This window comes from Aythya ferina (genome assembly GCF_964211825.1).
Source record: "Aythya ferina genome assembly, chromosome: 11".
Classification (NCBI taxonomy): domain Eukaryota; kingdom Metazoa; phylum Chordata; class Aves; order Anseriformes; family Anatidae; genus Aythya; species Aythya ferina.
Genome location: NC_140307.1, coordinates 17,189,006 through 17,213,355, shown reverse-complemented (window position 1 = coordinate 17,213,355; position 24,350 = coordinate 17,189,006). Strand labels below are relative to the sequence as shown.

Genomic DNA, 24,350 nt, shown 5'->3' with positions numbered 1-24,350 from the left:
CCCCGTACGCCCGCCCGGGAGCGCGGCTCCCGCCGGCCTCTCCACAGCGCGGAGCGAGGCCGCCTAACGGTCGCTTAACGGTCGCCCAACGGTCGCGGCGGCGCGTGCCCGCCCCTCGCCTCAGGCGGCGGCGCCGAGGGGGCCGCGGCTTCTGGCGGTGCTGCCGGACCCGCGCGGGGCTGCCTCAGTGGGCAGCGTTAAAGCCAAACAGAGTTAGCGTGGGCTTTGCCCCGTGGCAGAAAGGACAGTTGTTGATTTGCAATTGATTATTATTTTTTTTTTCATGTTTTGTAGCGTGGAGGTGTTGTCCGTAGGCTGCACGAACTTGGCTCGCAGTCATTCTCCACAGGGAATGTGCAATTCTCCACAGAGATTCTCCACGCTTGCCCCCTCACAGCGTGGCGCGGTGGTGCCTCAGTGCTCGCACCGCAGGCATTGAAAGCGCTGTAACGAGACACGGGTGGCTGCAGCCGTGGGTAGGGAGCGTGGAACAGCTGCCCAGCGCCTCCAGAACTCAGGGTTACAGCACAAGGATTACTCCTTGCCCTTGGTCCACACAGAAAACAGCAGTTGTTGCCTTCGAACAAAAACATATTACCTCTGCATTTAATAAAAAATAAAGTAGATAAATCTGCTTTGCTTTTAGCTCTGGACTTTGCTGCATCAATCCTGTGCAAGCCTCGGCAGCAGTCGGGTCCCCGTGCTCTCTGTGTCTCAGGAAGCACACACGGCTCTCCTCTATCCACAGTTACAGACACTGCTTTGGAAATACCTTGTTAAGATGTAAATTACAAACTCAATTAAAGAGAATTTAATCCTCCAGCAAAAATGCTAACAGCACTGACTAAACTGCATTACCAACTTCACCACACTGTTTAAGTGATAAACTGTATTGTTTAAGTGAAGGCCGAGCAGAGGGAAAACTCCTGGTGTGCCCTCAGATTGTACTGCTCTGTGATGTGTGATTGCTGCACTTAAAACTATGAAACGCTCTGAAGTATTAAAAGGTGAAAATTATTTTATTTAGCCAGAAGCATGTATTGCTGTAGCATATGCGTATCCTAACATTCTAACTCAATAACATCTATTGATGAATGAGCTTGGACATGGAGCTTTCTAAAACAAACTACATCTTCCTCTGGCATGCTGAGAGCATGCAGTTCTTAATTTATTACTAAGGACTACATCCCATGTGCCTACCAAATTTGACCTTTTCTATTCATTAGTAATTTGGAATTCAGGAAAAAAATCCAAACTCAAATAACTCGTAATTTCTACTTTTCTTCAAATATACAGATTTTCTCACAACAGCAAAGAAGAAAGATGAAACAACTGATGATCTCCAAAAAGGTTGAGGTATTTTGTTTTTCCTCCCTTAGAATTTTACTAATTTATAGTGGAATTATAATAAAATCTGTGATGAGGTGTCTATACTACCAGTCTGGTTATGCCAAATAGGGAGGAAAAAACTATGATCTTTGAGTAGCTACCAACAGAAATTCTACCTACACATTCAACCGCACGTTCCCTCAGCACCCAGGATACTAGTTTTACAGTGTATAACATCGTCTTATGTATGGTATGAACACACCTAAGCTGCATCCACGCTTGGATAATTTTGCAGTCACATTGATAATTTTTTACTGGTAAACCACTATGAGTCTAGACATGGAAGTGACAGAGCCTTATGCTACAAACACACAATACGGTTGAGAATACACTGGGAGGAAACCTGCAAGAAATTGCATAGGAGCTCCCAAAACACCAAGGCAAAACACCAAAGAAGGCAACGGCCTTCTTTCCCATTTCTAATATACGTGATTACCATTAGGGACAGTCTATCAGGATGTTGCAATCCCTTTTGCAAAGCTCTAATAAAGTTCTGGTTATGAACCTTTTTGCAGCATGGTTGTAATCCTCAGTACATGAGCGAGGATTCCTTTAGTGCATTATACCTTTGTTGATACTTGTGCTTAATTCTCCAGAAACAATGACCGTGGAAGAAATCAAACAAATCAACCAGATAATAAATAAACCATGTCACATAAATTCATCTTGAATTACTTTATTTTTCCAAATAATAAAAAATAAATTAGTCATAAACAAAAATAGTTAACATTTTTTCATCAAAGAGAAAATGCATACAATATGAAAAGGATGCTGTACAGTTCTGGTTCAGGTGCATTGCTATGGATACATATTCCTGAACGAGTCAGAAAGCAATTTGCTTCTACTCCTCCTTTAATTCACTCAAGGAACTGGCTAATCAGAAAGTTTAGAAAATTATATTACGGATTTACAGTATGACATATATACAAAAATATATATGTAATACTTGTGCTATAAAATTCCATAAAAGCTGGGTTAGTATAATGAAAGAGCTGGACAAAATGTGAATGGTATATGTAAATAAATACATATTAGGTCCCTTTTAATAAAAATCTGCCTATTCTAAATATTTGAATTATTTTGGTGCAGTGGCTTGTTCCATACACACAGCTCAGAATACATATTTCCCATAAACATCTTGTATTTACAAATAACAACAAAATAAGTTATAATAAAGTATATCCTTCTGCCAAAATCAATTATTAGGGTCATGTAGACATTTTTTTATATATAAAAGTTTTTTTTTTTCTTTTTTTTTTTTTCTGTCACTTTTTGTCAGGTTTAAATATCCTTAGAGTTAAGGCTCCAGTCCTTCCTGATCCTCCAAGTGGAGCCCAAGCGACTTCAATGTGGGGTTCACAAGCTTGTATGCACCCACCCTGCCAAGGCCATTGCAAGACTAGGTCTCAGAGACCCAAACACAACATAGACGAAATAGTTCTGGGCAAGCAGCAATGATGGACTGTCACTGTGAGGTCACTGATTGCTCAAAATTAAGCTCCCCTTCTCTCCAAATATAGTGGTAGTTTGTTTTGTAATCCATTAAAGTAAATGGCGTTAAAGAAGATTAGGAACTTGCATTTGTAACTTTTTGTTGCTAAAAGCTGATAAGTAAAGAGCCAAGTTCAGGTCTGGTGTGAGTTCTCTTAAATGAAATTTTCTTCCTTCACTAGGTCTGAATTTTACCCACCCTATTAAGATATTATAATGCTGAGAGGTTTCCTTTAAATTATACTAAAAACAATTACTGGATGATTTTTCATTTGAGATATTAGGAGGTACAATTTTAATATATTTTCTAAACAATAGCTAATATAGCTCCCACAAACATATTCTGTAACTGATGCTAAGAACAAAGGAAGTTTACTTTCAGTGTTCAAAATGTCATGTTTTGTGTTCCAAATACAGACATGCACATAAATAATCTGCCTAATACACCAAATGGCTCTAAGAAAGAGATTAGTCAGACACTAAGTGTAGATCTCAAGAAAACCAGGTAACAAACTTTTACTTTTTGAGTGTAAAGTTTTTTACTTTGTTTGTTTTGTTTTTAAATATATGTGAGATTTGAGACTAAAGGGCCAATACATACTTCAATAGTTGTGTAATCATAGGTTCATTGAACAGGAACTCTTTCAGTAGTTATTTTAATATCATGCATTTAAAATTAGCCAAGAAGAACACACAAAAATCACTGAACTGGCAGGAATATAGCTCCCTTCATAGCTGGGCTTATTTCTAACAGATTCTTAACCAAACCACTGAGGATTTTCAGTAATGCAGGCAAAATTTAAAATTGGCATCCAAAGCACAAAGGGATGGAGGTGAGATAGGAGAAGAACACTTTGTCAGCGTAAGAGAGGGACTGCAGGACGGAGATGAACTGGAAAGAAAAGCCACAGAGAGCACATTTTACTCTCAATTTACATACGGAGGTTCTGCTGGCCATTAGCTGCTTCCACCTTCCTCCCTCAGTGGTGACCACTGGCATGTTCTAGGACTGAGACATAGGCAAATACCACCTCTGATTTACAGTAAAATCATGGAATTAAAATCAGGGCCTCTGTAGACATCATCCTAAATTGGTATATTGCTCTATTAAAACAAATGGTATAGTCACAATTTCAAAAGTGCACTTTGTGTGACAGTGAAATACTAGCATAGCACTTACTTTGTGTAGGTAATATTAGTTCTTCTACATCAAAGTGCTGAAAGAAGGGTTCATTAGTTCATATTTCAGGAGCAAGTATTTTGATTATGCTGAAACATGAGAAGAGATGATAAATGATTAAGTTCAGCAAGACTTTAGTAGTTTCCATATCACCAGATGTTCAGTTAGGTGATGCAATCTTTTTCTAACTGATACATCTGAAACCTGTCCTTTTACTAAAAAGAAATATATAGTTTCTATAAACATAATTCACTGCATTAAATTCTCAAGGCTGTACAGCTTAGGAGTAATACAGGGTTATAGCACTACATGTATGCATAGATTCTTATTTAGCTCCCATGAATTGCTTACTTAAATGGCAGCTTAATGAAGCCTACGTGATGATAATCCTTGTAAAATAACCCAATCACCATATATTCCAGAGCATAACAACAGATTTTATGGAAGACCAGGATCACCTGTCTCCTTGCTAACTTGCTGTCTCACAGCCAAAGTGTGTGCAAGCAGATTGTCTATGAATTGTTTGCAAACCTGATTACTTCTCTGTATTTCATTCTCCTCGTGGTTTTCAGTACAAGTATTTCACTGTAGCTCACAGGACACACTTCCTTGGCACAAAAGAGATAACAGCAAAAATTATGCACTCTATGTGAAGATTTGCTGCAATGAGACTTTGAGATGAAAATCTGTATTTACAAATACTGGATTCCAGAGTTGTTTATGCTGTACTTTCTCTGTATCAGTCTTTGGTCAAGAATCTTAATGAATATAAAATATGACCACAAATTTTTAAATTACCTTCATGAATAAATTTTCATAATCCAAGGAAATAGGACTGCAAAAGCTTTGTGAACTTAAATCGAAGGTTTTCTAATTAGCATGTCTGTTTCTAAAGGGCTTACATCAATTAATTAGAGTGAAAAAGCCCAAACCACAGTATACAGAAACAGCCAATAACATTAATGGTTTAAAATCACAAATACTTCAAAGTTTAGGGGAAACACTTGTTAATTTCATTTAGCCAAACATTACAGTTCATCATGGCTGAAATACATTCTTCGTAAGTGACTGAATCAAAAAATCGAAGGTTTGTCTCAGTCCAAGGCAGCTTTTAGACTGGAGGTGTTCTACCTTTCTGTGCCTGTAGCTTCCAGTACATGAACTGGTGTGACTAGTAAATAGCATGCCCAGAAACCTTTGCCTCCCAGTGGCCCAGTCTCTCTTCCACGTTGTCTCCACCCAAGCAGTAAGAACAAAATAAAAACAGATGAACATTTACAGATGGATCATCTGGGATGAGCTCTAGTGCAAATCCAGAATGAGGTTCAAACATGCCCCTAATCATTAGCAGGACACATTAATCACTCTACTACTGCATCACTGGGAGTGGCTTAACATACATTATTAAAGCTGTTTTCCAATTCAGGCAGCAGGCACCTTAGAAATAGATGCACAGTTGGATATCATTAATTTAAAAGAAATATGCTGTAATAAACAGTTGAATGAGCAGAGGTGTTTCTTTCTTCCCTCAGCCTTATTTACACATTTGAAAGACCTCACAGGTAAAAGCTAGAGAATGTGCAGATAATGCAAAAGCTTTCTTTTGCCTTGCACAACGTGATCTATTTACCTTCAGCACATCTTAAGGCTGAGTCTAGTAATTGCAGAAATGAAAAATCACCACTTAACTTTAGGTCTAAGAAAAGCTATTCTTGAGTAGCATAAAGGGAGTGGTATTAAAAGATCTGATGGAAGAAACATGGAATGAAGCAAAAATGACAAGTATGTTGTAGTAAGTGATCAAAACCTGAAGAACATCAACAGGTAAGATCTCCTTATAAATACTTGGCTACTCCACTCACAAAGACTACTGACACCAGGAATAACAGACTACTATAAAGCAGAGAGGCCTGCATCTGTTGGTGGTTGCTTCAGAAACTAGTGATGTCTCCAGACAAGGTCTGGACACAATTCTTTTGTATGGTAGCTGTTAAAAAATAGGGCAGAGACAAGACATCAGGCAAGATATCAATTCACTGAAAAACTGCCCTACAGGAAAGAGACCTTGCCAGTTGGAAACAATCACTCTGTGTATTTCTTTTTAAGTATGAGCAAAGTCTCCTCAACTTCCTGGTAAATCTCACTGACAGCTGCAGTTATTAAAGGCTTAATTGGTTAGGCACTAGTGGCACTCTGGTAGGTAATGTATTTTAAAAAACATACAGTAGAATAGTATAATTTCAAGAGTTTATGAATTAAATATGAAGGCACATTTTGGCAGTCAAGTGTGCATATATTTGCCATCTGAGGACGGGAAGTTAGCTAAAAGTATAATTGAAAAAGTTTAACCATTACTATAATTTATTATGAATGGATTGAAGTAATTAAAAATATACATTAGAGTGCTAAGAAACTGAACATGAATGAGTCTTCAAGGGCCTAGTTTCTCTGTAAAATAGTTCTTGTCACGTGCATGTTTCATTGATTTGGTCTATTACTTTAAGGCAGTCCAAAATATCATGTAAGAGTTAAGAACTCAGAAAATAACGCAGCAGTTGCATCCACATTGGTAAAATATCTCCAGTAATTGCCTATGACTGATTTTTTTTTTTAACAATAATTTCACAACAGTAAGGCTGGTATATTTTTTAAATAATTATCCGATGAGCAGGTGCAAAGAATGTTATCATTAAAAATTAATGCTTTAAAAAGATCATGGTTTTACAACAAACAATTTTTAAAAAGACATAACTGCACAGTAATTGTAACTGAAATGGTCTGGTGCCTTGATGTACACAGCAATATAAAAACCATCTCTTTAAGAAGCTAAAACCTGCTGTAGGCAAAACAGTAACACTGTTCAAGCTCCATCTGAAGACTGACATTGCTGCGTTGAGAAGAGTATTTGTTATCTGCGTCCCAGAAACCCTGATTGTCTGTTTGCCACACGTGTACAGGATGCACAACAGGCTGTTTTGTAATAGGTGTAGACACAAAGCCGGGCCTGAACCACCACATTGCAATTGTAGTATTTATCTTTGCAGTTCTCATCTGTGGAGAAAAAGGAAGAGAAAAGAAACTGAAGAAAATAACAGTGGAATAACAGGCAGCCAATCCCCTTTCCTTTACCGTGTAAAATCCCTTTAACCTCTATTCAAACATTCATTGTCAGGTTAAAATAGGCTACCTATGCAAATTGATTGAAGATTTTCCACATTCAATCAAGAATCACAAAAACACAGATTAAATGTACCTATCCTCATATATACTGTTCTTTTTTTTTTTTTTTTTCTTCTGAAAAATTTGGCTTAAATAAAGATGATGGGGAAATTTCTAGTATTTTCCACCTAGGTACCTCTATCCACTTCATTTTCAGATTCCCAGGTACTAAACTGTTGCAGTAGTGTACAGATGGCACCAGAACCTGCACATGTTAATTTTCAACTGCTAAATTGAAATAATCCACTGCTGAGTAAAACATCACCTTCGTTACAAATGTTGTGATTGGTTGAAATTACCCAGATTAAAACCAAACCAACCAAAACCAAAAAACGGTGTTCTTAACACTCCCCATTGTTTTCTAAGCTGCTACAATATGGTCTGTTCACATTTTGAAGTTTTCCTTTACAACCAACAGGGTTAGAAACACTTTTTAAGTGACAGCTAATATTTTCATATGATCAGGTGACCACTGTCCACCACACAGGTGTTAAGACAAAGACAAAATATCAAAGTGCTAGAATCAGATGTAAAAATGAGCAGTTCTGTACAAGCCTGTTTTAAATAGAGAAGGAACAACAACAGTAGCACAATATAAATATTTTTAATGCTACAGGTATACCAGCTTTTAAGATAATTATCTTAAATTATGTTAAAAATAATTCTCATTACTGTAGTATTTGTAATTATTGCAGAATATGAGTTCAAACTGTTTCTAAATACTCGCATCTTCCTTTCCCTAGCATTCTCATTACTGTTAAAATTAAATCTGGAGGAGAAGAATGATTAATTTCAATGCTTGATAATAAAATTTGATGTGTGTATATACTACTTATAGAATACAATTTCTAAATTGCCCATAATGTCTTAGGCTTGAAAATCTTGAGGAAAAACGTTTAAGCCACACTGGAAGTTCATAATCAGGAAAAATGATATTTTGCTATTTATGTTCTTATATTAAATATCCATAATGTTATTGTTTCTTATAGGAGCTGTTACCAAACACAGTATATGATGCATGATCTTTTTGTTGTTGTTTTTCAAAGACTCTGCCGAGAGAAACATTTCAGAATGCAAGGAGGCCGCTTAAAAACAGCTCTATTGATCGTTTTCACAGAAGCGGATTTCTCACATTCTCAGCAACTTCAAAAGCAAGCCACTTTCTTCAGTGCTTCAAGGAAAAGATTTTAAATCAGAAGTGAAAACCTACTTTCATATCACAGAAAAGAGCCATAGTTTGTATAAAAACAAACCTCTGGACTTTAGAAAGAAAATAAACTCTAAAACCTGTGCATGATCATTAGGGATTTTATCCACTAGATGGAGTTCCATAGTTAAAACACAAAGTTTCTCTACCGTACCTATTTCAGGGATACAGTCTTGTGTGTTACATGGTTCTTTTTCTTCAGGTTTAAGCTGTGGATCACACTGAGTACTGGTTGTCATGTCGTCTGACAGACATCGTACCTCTCGAACTCTAAATCCTCCTTCACAGGATTTGGAACACTGAAATACAAAAGCCGAAGTTCATGAAGATTGCATGCAATGTGCAAATATAGAGATAACAACAGGGACCTGAAACCCAGATACAGATATAATCACTGCAGCCTTTCATCAACTTCACTGCTGTAGTTTTTTGTTTTGTAACTACTCCTTAACATACAGGTGAAATTACCTTTAAAGGTTCAAAAACGTTCTTGTCTATAGGGGGAGCAACTGGACAAAGAAACATGCTGGACTACCACTGAAAGCATGCAAGAATCTTTCCCTTTCTGAACTTGTCAGCTTCTTGCTTCTCTAATTTGTCTTGTTGGTTAGTCTTGTTAGTGTAATTAGTCTTGTTTTCCTCTGCTTATTTATATATATCTCCCAAATCTACTCTTTCCACAGGGTTCACACATTTCTTATTTAAGAACTTCCTATACTGAACTTTGACTTGACTACTTGAGTGCACCGGTTTCCACTGCCATTTTTACCTCCATTTATATACAATCAGGAATCATTTTAATTGCCTTTTGTCTAGTGCTCAATTATTTTCCAATTCTTTCAGCACAGTGATTTTAATAAGCATTATAGGTTTCCTTTAATTTCTGAAGAAAATATTTCTGTGTTACTTCAAAATCTGTTCTGAAGCCAAAGACTTTTGTATTTGCTTGTCCTGGTGTTTTCAAAGTCAATTATTACACAGATTAACATTGAAGCAAATCCCCTGTTGACTTTAAAAATTTTGCCTGAGTGAGGTCTTTCAGTTTTGGCTCAGTGTCCAGTTTGACCTAAATGCTCACAAGCTTCATTAAACATGGATCATTTATAATTATTGAAACTTTAATAGCCCCAAAGTAATCAGAATGTTTTCAGACTTTTTCTTTGGCATATGTTTTTCCCCTAACATTATAAAAACAACTTATCACTAACATAAAAACAGATATTTTAGCAAACTAAAATATTCCCTATAATACAGTCTTAAATTGTTCTTTGATTTTGGAGTACAACACTTCTGCAGTTTAGAAGACACAGACCTACAGAAACAGTAATAGAACACTTAGTGTGTTTTGTTTTCTTTTGTTTTGTTTTAAATATGATTACTCATTACATGCCTGTATAGAATACTGTGATTATCCGGTATCTAACAATAAAACCTTCCATTCAGATCCGTAGAGATCTTAAGCACTTTAAATGGAACCAAGACAGAATTTAGAAGTTACATACAACATACTATATACAAAACCCAGCATTTTGCATTAGCCAATCATTAAATCTCCATGACTGAAGGGACTGTGCCATTTATTCTGGATCATATAAGAAGTCTGTTGAAGATATGAGATCCTATCAGATTCTATTCTATTCTATCAGATTCTGATTTTTAGCAGTTTCTTTCTTCCATGCGTGAAAAAGAGAGCATATATATTTTCACTTTCAGAAAGTGAAAATTTTTCTTTCTGAAAGTGAAAATATATATGCTGTATAATCTATCTGCTGTATAATCTATCTGCTGTATCCTGTGGATGCACGCCTGGATCTTTTGTGGTTACACACTAGCAGGTTCACATTTGAAAATGCGTTTCCTAATGAAAGTCATTTGAACTAAACTAACAATAAAGAATTCAAAGAATTTCCAGCAACATCAAAGGAGATACTTCAATCTACATGGTTTTATCATGAGCATAATTTGGATCTTTGTTTTTCAAATAACTATCTATACACACCTGCAAAATAGGGAAGAAAAATCTGTTTTTTCTTCAGCTGACTTGTTTTTGTTAAAAACATTCTACTTTCTTTTCTACTTTTGAGTGCTGCCATTGGAATAGTCAAATAACCAAGCATGGAAAACAATAAAATTTCTATGTTTTGTGTCACTTGAATGAAGAATTTCCCAAAGGTTCCTGACTAAGGAAACTCAAGATGAAGCATAAACTCCACTGGCTGCTGAAGAGTATGCTTTCTTTTCAGTATCATTCCTGTGAAAGATTAAGCCTTATTTCATGATCAACAGTTTTATCCAAATGGCGTTCCCTTTCAATATACATAGAAAAGGATGCATCAAACAAAACCAGATTTAGAAAAGCATGGTAGACTTACTGTGCTCCATTCTGTATGAAACCACTTAGATCCACATGGTTTGAGGTAGCAGGATTGCTGGCTGGGAGGTCTTTCCAAATATGAACATTCATAGGGGTTCAAAACATCGAAATGGCCTTCAGTTTTCCTAACACAAATTACTTCTCTCTGTTGAGTTCCACTGCCACATTCAGTAGAGCACTGTATCAGAGAAGAAAAAAAACGGTGAAATTTGTTATTCTACTTAGGTTCTTCAACTTGGTTCTGAACTAACTTATTTGTCCATGTTATTTGTTCCTGAAATAAAAGAACATTCACGCATACAAACGCATATACTTGCCCTTTAAATTAATATTCATCACCTAAATTTATAAAGCATTGTTTATTTGCTATTTTTGGATACATATTAAGACACCTTCAAACAAAATTTATTTCCTTCTTTTAATAGGCTCTTTCCTCAGTAACGTTAATGATATCTTTCCTTCTGTCTCTGGCATATGTATGACTTAAGGAGAAGGACAAAGGGTAAAACATTCCTTTGGTACCTGCCATAGGGTTTTTATCCCTCAGACCCAGAATAGAAGCCTAGATAATGCTTGGGTTGTTATTATATTTATGTAGTGCTACCATAGTACCCAGAAGTGCCAGTTAGGAACCAGTACAAGAAAATGCTACAGGATATAGTAATAACTTAATTCATCAAGTGAATAATGACTATATGTTTTGGGTATTATACATTTAATTACAAATCTTAAAAATGCTTACAGTGGTTAAAACTGTACTTCTATTCATTTTTATTCCAAATGGTACAGAAGACTAAAAATGCTTTCCTAATTATTGTTAAAAATAAGAGATATGACTATAATTGTGCTTTTTTTCTAATAAAAGGAGAAGTGTAACTTACTTTCTCCATATACAGTGTTACTGCTTCTGACCGAAGCAGGATTGCATGCACTGAACCTTTGAGGTTATAAGGCTAGAACACAGTTCTGCAGTTTTACAAATCCCCGCATGGTGTGGTTTTTAGAAAATGCCTTGATCTGCCAGGGTGTTCTTTTTGTGTTTGCAAATATCGATGTGATGCTGCATTGGTTCCAATTCCAAAAAGCAAATTTTACTCTCAAAGACTCTTATTGCCCATTTAAAGGTTAAATGCACACATAAGATTGTTAGTGGCACTTTTAAAACATTTTTTTTTCAGAAGACTATTCTGGTGATACGTTGATTTCTATGTTGCATAAAGGGCCATGATTTTCAAAGGCATATTCTAACCTAAAACAATCAAGTGTTATTATTACTATTTTTAATACTTTGTGTGGAATTTATGATCCCTTTACCAGAATGAAAAACCTAGAGATGACTGCACCTAAATAAATTCTACAGTAAGTAATGTAACTCCATTTTCTTTAACACTGAACATCTCTGTCACTGCTCTCTTTTAGCGCTTCTTCCAACAGACACTATCTGAACATTTAGCCTCAGCTCTAATGGAGCACAATGCTAAATGTCATCCACCAATGCTCCCTGCTCTGGTCTACCGGCGGTCTGCTTTCATTATGGTATTTAAAGTCAGGATTTGTCTGGTAGAACAGACGTTGTCAGGCAATTCTTTCACATACTATACAGTGAACACTTTGTATAACTGGTATGCATCAAACAGAATGCAATTTCATACAAAGAAAGAAGGTGAATTAGGCTTAAAAGAACAGGAAATTGTAAAGGAAAGAAACTTTCTTATTGAGTACAGCATGGGGAGAGTTAGGACAACCTTATTGTACATTTCTCTCTATGGTAATAGGGTACGAAGTTCCTATTCACCTGCATGGAGCAGTGTCACTAACAAGGCCCAGACTTTACCAGTTATTAAAACTGCAGCAAAGTATGTTTTAAATCTGAAATTATTATTACTCTCATACAATACAAATAATTATCACTTACACTTGGAAGCATTTGCATGTAATCTCCATCTCAGCTGTACCAGTTTAATTTCCAACTCCTTACCAGCTGGAATCTGAAATGCAGTGAGTTAACAGCACAGCCAAGAGACTTTTCCCTAACAACCTGAAGAAATGCTGGTATCAGCAGTCCAAAAGGCTCTCTGGGCTACATTAGAGCCTACTTAAATTAGAGGGACATAAATGACTGGGCACCAGCTGACAGCTTCTGAAATTCCTTTGCTCCTGACAGCAGAAATGTTTAGTAAGAATGAGAAAGAACACTGAGATGTGGATGAAGGAAATAATTTACTGTAAAGAAAGAGCACCAGGACACTGGCCACTAATTCTTTTCACCTATCATGATAAACCAGCTCAGCAAAACAGAAGCCAACTTTTGGTTTTAGCCACTGCTTTTGTCTTATTGTGCATCTTTTGGCTATTGCCTATACACATCCCACAGGTATGCATCACAAACGATCTAACTTAATAGGTGTAAATCTCTTACTTTTGCATTCCTTTGAATATGCTAGGCAGCTTTCTGATGTCTCTTATTTTGTTAATATACTGGGTCAGTAGATGAGAAACAAAAATTAAGGTATAGAGGAAAGAACCATCTTGAAACATTGAACATTAGCTCAGTAAAATACAGAAGAAAAAAAACCAAACAAACAAACAAAACACTTATCCAAACACTCCACAGAGATGCAGAAATAACTTATGGTACAGATCTTCCTCATGTGGAAAGGATTAAAATGCCAATAGAAAACAAACACGTGTTAGATGTAGAGCTTACCTGTGTCCAGCTCCCAGCAAACCACTCCACTTTACCAGCACAGGGTCCATTGTTACACGGAGTTGTTTCAGAGGGTCTGTTATTGCCGCAGCCTTCCAGAGGCAAACTGCTGACATGGTTGGTCATGCAAACCACTGAACGTGTACGGACCCCGTCACCACATTCTGCAGAACACTGGGGAGCAGAAGACATAACAGGTGTTCACTAGTCCATCCTCCACCCTTTACAATGAAATGTGCAGTGAAACAACCATGGAAAATAGATGAATGCATGTAACATCAATTATTTTCACTTGTAATTCAATTGTAGCAAATAATCTTATGGTTTCATACCTCTAAATACAGTACAAATAGTACCTGTCCTTCATAATCACAAATGAGTGAACCTGAATGATTAGGAAAGAAAGAAATTTCTTATAGGTTTTTAATAGCTTGTTTAGTTTTCCTTCCTTCTCCCTATCTGTTAATTCTTTCAATTTTAATTTTATTCATCTTTTGCCATACCAGTTAATGCATCTGAGAGGTGATAATTTCAACAAGAAGCTTTTCAGGGAGCAGATATGTTTCAGCCTGTGAATTGTTCTGTGAGTTTCCCCTCTGACTGTTCAAGCTGTTAGCCAGGTGAATTCTTACACTGGTTAAAAGGATGAGGTGAGGAAGATCTGAGGGCTACTGGCATTGAGTGCTGCTGATATTGGTAGCAAAATAGTGCATAGTGCATCCTGGAACTTTTCCATATAGGTTGCTGACAGAGTATGAGAGCACAATAAAGTAGAAAACAGGTAGTTTCCAAAGACTCGGGTAAATCTTCTACAAATAATTGTAACGGCCACTAATTGTTGCCCTCCATGTTTCAACTGTAAGTTCTTTACTATGTTTTTTAGCAGCAAAGGTGGCCAGTAACTAATATTCATCTTTCTCAACTTTTCACTGCTAAATTATGAAAGCTTGTATTATTTAGTGATATGCTGAGTGTATGTCACATATTTGGAGATGGTATGCATATGACCCATAAATCATGCAGAATAAATTCCATTTATCATGACTCTTTGTGCTCATATAGTTTGGTCATTCACCTCCTTCAGTGGGAAAGTCTCACATTCCACTGTTCTGGGCAGCATCAAACTGTTGACATTTAAAAAGCAAACATGCCTGGGAGATAAGCAATTCATGTGCTAGACTGTTTGTTGTTGTTGTTGCTTCTTTCTTTCTTAATCTTCGTTTTCTTTTCTTTGAAAACACATTTGTCATTTCATCTCTAGACCATGAAAATGAAAAAATGTGCAGCTTGCTGAAAGATACGTATATATAATTGAATTTAGCAATTACAAGCAATTATATTATACTAACCATGTAAAGAAAACCACAAGTAAATATACAGTGTATGGGAGAAAAGACATGTTTGATTGACGTTTCCAATCTTATTTTTAACAAACCAAGTAATTAGTTAGGAAAAGCTAGGCATAGTTAGGCATTACTTCCACAATGAACAGAACATCCCTTGTGAAGCAATGTAGCTCTGGGACATTTTTATATTTGGAATAAAAGTAAGAAAAAATTGAAGAGAACTGGTAATGAGACACAGAACTGCCCACTAGCTTAGGTTGGCTTCCACTGGCAATTGTACTAGAAAGGTTTCCCATCCAATAGTTCAGCTACAGAACAGCAGATGCCACTATCAGTAAGAGGCCAAACCACTACAGTTGCTCACCATCTCCCAGAGACACCAGGCACTGAATGTACAATTGGCTGCAAACCAGGCTTTAATCACACACCAAGGAATACTGGTTGTGTGAAATATGTAGTCATGTCATATTTATTCCACAGATACAGTATTGGAAAATAGTTTTCCCTCTACCAAGTCAGTTTCTTTCACAAGATATTCAATAGAAGAACAAATTATTTGCTGAAATGGAATCCCTAGAAAGCCAAAAAGGTGATCAAACTTTTTACATGTTTTACCTGTACAACTTGTACATTTTTTCAACAAGATACAATTCTGGAAATAACTAGGAATTCAAAATTTAAAGAGTTGCTTATGTACTCCAATGGAGTAGTAAAAAACTGCACTTCCTCCATCTACAAGATCAAATAATTGAGTGTCTCTTAAATGATTCCTTTAAATAGCACAATGAAACACATGTTTTTTGGTGGTGGTGCACAAGAAAATTTTCCACTTTCATATCAATGTGTGAAATAGACTCAGCTCCTCAGCAAACCACATTTGATGTCTGAGGAGGTCTTTTCAAAGTAAACTGACAGCATCTTGGAAATACCAAAATGATGTACATTGTGCTAAGTACTGAACATTTTCCCCTTTATGTAAACTAAAACTAAACTAAACCGATTTCAAAATGTTCCACTCCTAGGTAAACTGTTTAACTGAGCCCCATAAATGGCTGCCTTTCAAACCCACTGTACTAAAATAAGTTTTCTGTCTGTTCATATTTTATCCCAGCGAAGTTTGTTCAATTACATTATGCATAGAGAAATATGCATATACTCTACAAATACTTTCCTTATTTCTAAGTAATTTTCATTTGACAATCTAATTTGCTTCTCTGCTTTGCAAACAAACAGAGCTGAGAACAAGTTTAGTCTATAAATTAATCCAGAAAATCTCCAGTCTTATGTTTTAAATGATTATGCATGAACGAGGCTTACATATCAAATAACAAAGGAAATTCCAAATGGGAAGGTATAGGGCAGTTCCACCCTCTGCTGCAAGATTTTACTACAGATTAACTACCCTCAAAGGATTTACACAGCAAACCTAAATGTGAATGTTTCTGAGTGAAGTATTTGTTTTTTCTTTTTTTCTTCTTCTTCCTTCAAGTAAAAATCTGCTGTGTGAAAGCCATGATTTCCAAAGCTAAGGCAGGGAGTAGGGAGTGTTTGGATAATAAATCCTCTCCCTTCAGTTTCTGCAACTGACATACCCACTACTGCCAATTTTGTGCCATTGATTTGTTGCATTAACACACAGTGACTGCCATAACCTAACTGTACGACATGTTTCCTTACAGAACCTGAAAGGAACTTCCATGATCTGCAACTTCTCTTTTCTGGTCCTATTATTAAAGATATTTCGTTTCATTTTCTTGTTTTAATTGGCAAAAATTCCCTCAAAAATGTTAGTCTGTGGAACACCCTCCCTAATTTTAAAGAGTTTGTCTTTTTTTCTCTTCTTGATGTCCGTTCCTCATCAGTTGAGTTTTAGAAGCTTTCCATTCCCATTAAAAAAAAAAAAAAAAAAGGATAAAAAAAGAATCTGGTGCTCTTACAGTTGTCAGAAAACAACTGTAACAGCAGCCCAGAAAAATAAGGCTAGCTCCTGCAAAACTGAAAAGCTGCATGTGGAAGCCTGAATTTTTGTCCCATCCACACGGAGTGGCAAAGCAAGTAAAACCCTTTAACTATGCCAGCTCCTTCTGACTGATGTACCAGCACATGTCTTTGCCCTCAGCTGGGACTACAAGTACAGCTCATGGGAAAGTAGCAGCAAGAATCCTACCAACGGGGTCCAGAAGTTTTTTCACCCAGGTCTCAGCATCATTGCTAGTTTAATCAAGTTTTTAAAAACCAGTCAAATTAGTTCTTGTAAAATGTTTCCCCATTTGTACAGGATTTGTTTATCATGCTTTATTTATTTTATCACACTTTATTTATCTATTTATCTAAAACCCTATAGAGCACATCTGTGAAGGAAGTTAACAAGTCATCCTTAGCTATTCAAGTTCAAAGTCCAGGAGGAGGTTACATATGTTACTGCAGAGAGAGGCTTGAAAAATTGATCCTGATGAGAAAGCTTCTGGAGCTGATTTTTACTCCCACTTTGGAGCACTAGCAAAGCTAGTTCACCTGAGTGTATGGACAAAGTTAACTTCCCTTAGGAGATAAAATAGAGAAGACATTAAATGTTTTCACATGTATTCAATCACATTCAAAGAAGTGGGCTACAGGTGAAAAGCAAAGAGAAGGCTGGCGGTTTGGGGCTCTGTATGATGGCCCAGACTTGCCTGAATGAGGCTAGTTGGACAGCTAAGAGAAAATCTTGGTCACTGTACTAAAAGGCTGTGCCCTCCATACATGACATTTCCCAAAACAAGGAGAAGGCTTATGTGAGGCTTGTGATAGGTGAATAGAAATACAGTGGTGGGCATAATAGAAATAATACATCAACAGGTTTTAAAGCATTCAGCCTTGCAAATGGCAGTGTCTCCATACATGATCTGATTTAGTAAGAAAAACCAAAAAATTATTTTCCAGAATTTGATTTCTGGGAGACCTGAAACAGTAGGTCACACAAATATAGAGAAATATGTATTTTTAAGTAGCTTTTGTGAACACTGTGTATCTTTGTTCTTAATGTCACTGCTCCGTGATTAAATACTAGCCTGCCTTACTGTAATTCTAATCTCTGTGCATAACTTCCAGTATTAAGTTGCCTGCCTTTCCCTTAAAACCAAAGATATGACAGAAGCATGCTCTCGCCAGAACTCTCCTATCTGCCTTTAAACAAACCAGTTTGCTTTTGGCAGTTACACATTGTTTAGAAAGTCTAAAGCAGATGAATTTTGGCAAAGAGAGATCAGCTGGGGAGAATAAAAAATAAATTATCTGTAGGTTTTGGCCATGTCTTCTTCAAAACTCTCCTGGCTATATGTTCCATTGCGAATCATGAAGTTAGTTACAAATTTATGCATACAGAATGCAAAACTTCTACTTCCATATGATTTCCACATGAAAACCATGTAAAGGGATATTTTATGTTGTTTTAAATTTTAAACTGGGTAATCAAAAATAGCTAAAAATTACACAAACTCCATGGTGATCTCTTTGCTTTTATCTGTTCAGGATCCAGGAGATTTTACTTGAGCTATCCAGATTTAAATAAAGACCAGTGAAAGAGAAGTGTGAGGTACAATACGCTTTTGTGGTTCTACACCTTTGACTGGTCAACAAGCTGACTGGTACCTGATAGGAAATGTTTTAGGAGTGAGAGGAATAAGGCATTGATTTTTAGGAAGCATGCTGTAATTCTCTAATGAAAGCTACTATAGAAGCATTGCTGTTTCTCCTTTTAAAAATGACTAAAACCCAGAGCATGCATTTGATCAGTTTAGATTTTGTTCCCTGAGGAGGAACATTTTTTTCTTCCTTCCTTACATTCTATTTTGGCCTCAGAATCTCATTAATGTGTAAGAATTGTTTGTATTTTGGCTTCTTTTCCAAATATGCTCTAAATCAAATGAGAAACAAATGAACAGAGTAGATGGCAATGAGGAATAAACAAAAATGCAAGAAGGAAATGCTCCAGATAGTTGGCAGAAAACATTGGTGAATTTCCTGTTGCTGTAAATCAGGAGGATACAGTTTCCTGCTTCTGACCCATAGGAGAAGTAACTTTTCCAGCAATTAGAGCTATCCAAAAATTAGTTGTGAAATGTTTGCAAGGATCTCATCTACCCCCATCAATCCAATTTTGCTGCCGAGTTCAGTAAGGTTCACCAGGTTTACTCTGCTGATTAAAGGATGCAGTTTGGTGGCTCTGCAGTTTTAACTTGACTTCCTAAGTCAGTTAGGAGACAGGAAGCCATCTTTCCACAAATGCATTTTAGTACTTCATGAAGGTTTGCCCAGATTGTTTAAAGGTCTTCACCTTTAAGGATCTAAGGTGCTAAGGATCGTGTAGAAGACAAAGCCATGAAACTTAAATTAGTTCTCTTCATTTGTAATGAAGATAGAGAAATAAATGTATAGACGGGCACATAAAACGTAAGACGAGCCTTACTTTACTGCCAGAGACTTTTAACCTCTACTTTCTTTCCCACTGAAAGGAGTAAAAAATGGTGTCTACAACTACTTCAAAGCAGAACTTATAATTTTCAGAAAAATAAGTTTGTTTCTTAAGGATAAATTGCTTTCTTACCTTCCTTTACATGGTCCATTGCAACCATTACAGTGTGCACATGGTTAGCTGTGCAGCTCATGGGCTTTGCAGGTAAAACAGTGTGTATAACATACATACACTGGACTCCGATACCCATTTAGTGAGAAGGCAGCCCAGTGTGCTTTATGGAGGAAAGATACACACAGTTCTCCCTGGGAAGGGGACAGAACTCCTACACACAGCTCTGTATGTAGACTTCAGTTTTTGGGTGCACATATACTATATTGTAGGTACATTTAGGATGTTTTAATTACAGAATCTTCCAATTTAGAACCCCCAAAACTATTAATGAAGATGAGAACTAAAATGAGTTTGCATCAGTTAAAACTTTGAAAGGTTTCCATAAAATAAGAAAAAAAAAATCCATTCACTAATCCTAAATCAGAGCATGCCCTTTTCTTAAAACACAGACGTGGCTATTCATCTCTTCTACTCTGTTTTAAAGAATACCTTTGTCACATTCTGCAGAAATATGCATCAATTATTAAACTGTGAAATTTAACATGTCAGTAGTAAAGACAATTGTCCTTTTTATGTTACTGTACTGTTTTTCCTGATGCTTCGCTAATTGACCAAACCTATATTGAATGCTCCATGTGTCATATAAATCCACATGTGGAAGTTTGATATATACCTTGCTGAAAGAGAAAGTATGTGCTTAACCAATCTTTGACAGGTCTCTGGAATCTCTACTTGCTGCACATGCATCAGTAGACATCAAGTGTTTGCAGAATGGGTTCAGAGAAGTACAGATCAGGCCTTATGATTGTATGACTTCTCTTATGACTGTAATCGAGTTTGAACTCAACCATTTTAAAGTTCCAACATTCTCAAAAGTTATGACACGTTCTTCCACCTCTTCTTCTTAGCCACGGCTGAAATGTCAAAATACAATAGAAAAGCCTGTTTTGTGGTTTTTCCAGCTGGGACGTGAAGTAGGCATGTAATAAATCTCACAAAGAAGGCCTGTTCTTGTGAGATTTCCACCACAGTTTTGCAGACTCAAGAGGTTTGAACAAGTTTTCTTTAAGCATCTGAACTTCTGGCTGCTTATCTGAACCATCACAGGTCTATGTTTATTGCTGAAATGTTGCTTTTTTTTTTTTTTTATTAAGAATTGTTTGGGGAAATTGCACACAGAAAGCCCATATGCCTGGGGTTACCCATTTCCATTCCATGACAGAACGCTCCCCTTCAGTATCCTTCAACAGAAACATACTTCTATACAAAGAGAAAGGTCTGATCCCAGAAAACAGATAGTGAGAAGTAGAGTCAGAAAGCTAATGGCCAAAGCCCTGCTATGCAATACTAGTGATTATTCCCATGTTCCGCTTTCATTGGAACCACTGCCATTAAATGCCTCTGAACATCCTTGTTAGGTATGTACGAACCTTTGAAGGTTCTGCACACTCCATTTGGAGTCTATTCCCCCCACACACCTTCCCACCCCCCCTCGAAATGACCTGTTCCTTTCACTATCTTTGTGAATCAAACTCCAAACTGATTGCTGGCAGAAGTAATGGTGAATAATGCCAGTTACAGTAGCAAGCATTTGGTATTAATTAATTAGTTCACTTATAAAAGCTGAGAAGAAAAAAAAATATCCATTATTTTCTCTCTGACCCTAAAACATCTGCACTAAGAAAAAAACTCCAACATTTTCCACATTACCTGCTTCATATCTATGTCTCATTTAATACATATAAGTAAGCATAATAGCATTTTACAGTTCTAACATCCAGCTACAAAAAGTACTTTTAATTCTGCAGTTTAAAAAATACCAGTGTAGGATGATGAAGAAACACTGATGCTATGGTCTTCACTGGAATGTATCTGCTTTAACTGGTAGAACCCCACTAGCTGAGAGTAGCTGAAAATGGGGGTCTTTTTTTTTTTTTCTTTCCTCAAGAAAGGTCGTCTTTGAGGATAGAATGCATTTTTCTTTCTCCTTTGTAAATACCACTTTAATAGCACTATAAAAAGAATGGCTCTAAAAGGTAAAAAAATAAAAGGCACTGTCATATACACTACAGGAAAATCTTTGCCATTTGCAATAATATCTGTAATTCAACTGGTACCTTTCTGTCCTGAGTGAACAAAAACTGGGAAAAGAAAGTTTAAATGATAACCACAAAGACTTAATAGCGTATAAAGATTTTTTTTTCTTCATAAAATCTACTTGAGTTGCCTGTGGGCTGAAAGTTTTACCAGCCTCTAACTGTAGCAAAGTTTGATCAGCCTTTTTAAAACTATATGACATACCAGGTACTTGTCTGATTTGTTAAGTTCCTCCCCCTTCTCTGCATATGAAACATAATGTAAATCTTTTCAGCGCCCAAACTAGCATGTAACCTTTGAGCCAGACAATCCCAGTTTTCAGAGATGCATTTAAAGCATTTAAATAATGAATCTGTGAAGTTAAGAAATCTTATGGTTTCTATGATAAATGAGATTATTTGCCTGCCAAAACAACCAGTTAAAGAAAAGGGAAATATTACCAGTATTTTATAGAGACTGGAAGCTCAACTTGTTTATAGATTAAACCTGATACACAAGAATCCACAAGAGGGACCAAAATACCAGGCTTGTCTTAGCCCATGCATATGAATATCACCGTTGAACATACTCTCTGAGTCCAATCATGAAACAAGGTAAATCACAACTCTTTTTATTGCTTTCATGCTGGTAATCAGACTCATTAGAATCAAAAAATACTTTTATGTTTGTGAAATACAGAAAATCTGAATCTACCTTGACTGTGCTTGTGAAGTTGTTCCTCTCTTTTCACAGGTATAGGAAAATTGTTTTATGGTTTCAATTTAAAGCCAAACATCAGGCCTCAAACCTCCACCACTTAAAAAAACAGTAGGGAAACTTTTAAAATCTGAAGCTTGAGACTCAGGGTTAAGCAAGGCAGAATAATAAATCTCAGCACACTCAGTGTTTTGGGAAGTTCAGACACAGATCCAGTTCTAAATCCAGATGTTTGGCCATGCACCCAGAGTCTTGCCCAATACCCGTGGGATCATTATTTTCTGTTTGCTCTTGCCTGTTTTACAGATCAAATGTAAACATGGAAAATAAGATCACTCCTTTTATACCCGTATATGTATTTTTTAATTCTGATGCACCTAAGTTGTTTTAGAAGATTTGGCAGCACACGGAGATAATGGGAAGCCTTACCCTGTCACTCCATTCTGTAAGGAACCAGCTCTTAGCACAGGGTCCCATGTCACAGTTCTCGATATCATTCGGCCGCAGCTTCATGTTACATTCCTCATCATCAACAATGTCTCCAAGGTTGCTGACACATTTCACATCTCGGGTCCTCTGCCCCACTCCACAAGGTACTGAACACTGTAACAAATGGTAGGTTGTATCAGGACTCTGGGCTGTAATTCTCATGTTTTTTCATGGAGCTGAAAATGTACAGCTCATTTATTCCTACTAACACATCCACAGAAGCTACAGAACTATTTTAGATTGTTAGGAATAGGGAATAAAATCACGTTAGTAGTTTCAAAACCATATTTTCAGTCTGTAGCATTCTACAGTATACTATGTAGATACATTTGGAAAACAAAAAAGCAAATCCTATCTTCAATGAGCCATGCTGTACCTAATCAAATTGAACTGCTGGTATGTGAATAGCAGGCTGACATACTATGCATAATTTTGATCTTGATCTATATACAGATATGAAGCAAGGGAAATGCAAAGAAAAACAACTTTTGAATCCCTCTTCAAAGTTCAGGCCTTATTCCCCTGCTCTCTTTTCGTCAATCTCAGACAACACTGACAGGTATCAATGTCTCTGCCTGGCATGAAGCATCCAGATCATCAAGAAAAAAAAGGGAACATTATTTTATGTTCTGTGTATGCATGGTATGTTTTGATGAGTCCTGTAAACACTCTAGAATTAATGTGGAAAAGTCTCTGGGAATCTGGAGATTAAAGACCTGAGTACCTATGCACAAGGATAGTTAGTTGAGATTGCAAAGGCAACCTCGTTGTTCTTCCCTTACTTTCAAATGCTTAACCATGTCTACTATATTTACATGTCCGAGTTATTACATAAAATATATTCCCTACAGCAAAATACCTTAAAGATCTTACCTTCAGCATGCAGTTACCTCTTCAACTGTTCACTCTAGAACATTTGCCTTTAAAACCCAGACCAGATGCATGAAGCAAGTCATTACACAGCAAAACGCTAATCAAAACAACTACCCTGTTCTTTGTCAAAAAGCGGTGATTTGACCAGGGTTACCCTCAAAGTCTAGCCTTCAAACTTAAAATTATTACAATGCTATTTCTTCATTTTAATCAAAGTTTTTTTTTACATTTGCATGTCAGGAAAAATGGTCAGCACTAAAGTCTTAAGATGGGTTTACTTCTAAGATCACAGACCTGTCTCTAGAGCAAAAACCTTATTGTACTTCAACAAGAACAAACAAAAATAAATGTTCTGCTGAAAACACAGTTTCCAAATGCAATTGCTTCTTTCCTTATAAGTGAGCCTTCCATATGTCAAAAACTTTAATTCTACTTCCAAGAGGAAATTAATCACAGAATTTTACTGGGATTACTCCTATATTCAACCAGCTACAATTTCTAAAATATTTGTTTATGTTGATTCACTATAAGCAGTAAAGCTCTAAAGGCTGTCTGCACACTAAAATACTTCTCAAAATGTAATAATACATAAACCATCTAATCTTTTCTTAGGTGCAACACAAAGGTAAAGTTTTGATTATTTTATTAAGGGCAAGTTTACTGTCCTTTAGCCGCAGATAAATTTTAAAATATGGTGAATACATTTCCTTACATT

At 36.5% G+C, this 24,350-nt stretch overlaps 1 protein-coding gene across 5 annotated transcripts in view; it reads right to left on the bottom strand.

Moving 5' to 3' along the window:
• Window positions 1–2,049: 2,049 nt before the first annotated feature.
• THSD4 (thrombospondin type 1 domain containing 4) overlaps window positions 2,050–24,350 on the bottom strand; it is a 288,712-nt gene continuing 266,411 nt past the window's right edge. For all 5 annotated transcript variants that reach the window (XM_084532856.1, XM_084532855.1, XM_084532854.1 and 2 more), the window contains 5 exons: window positions 22,703–22,876; window positions 13,568–13,741; window positions 10,859–11,038; window positions 8,641–8,785; window positions 2,050–7,111 (listed from right to left, as the gene is read on the bottom strand). In XM_084532856.1, the coding sequence (XP_084388982.1) occupies window positions 6,969–7,111; window positions 8,641–8,785; window positions 10,859–11,038; window positions 13,568–13,741; window positions 22,703–22,876 (816 nt within the window). In that variant the 3' untranslated portion in view covers window positions 2,050–6,968. The remainder of the gene's footprint in view (window positions 7,112–8,640; window positions 8,786–10,858; window positions 11,039–13,567; window positions 13,742–22,702; window positions 22,877–24,350) is intronic.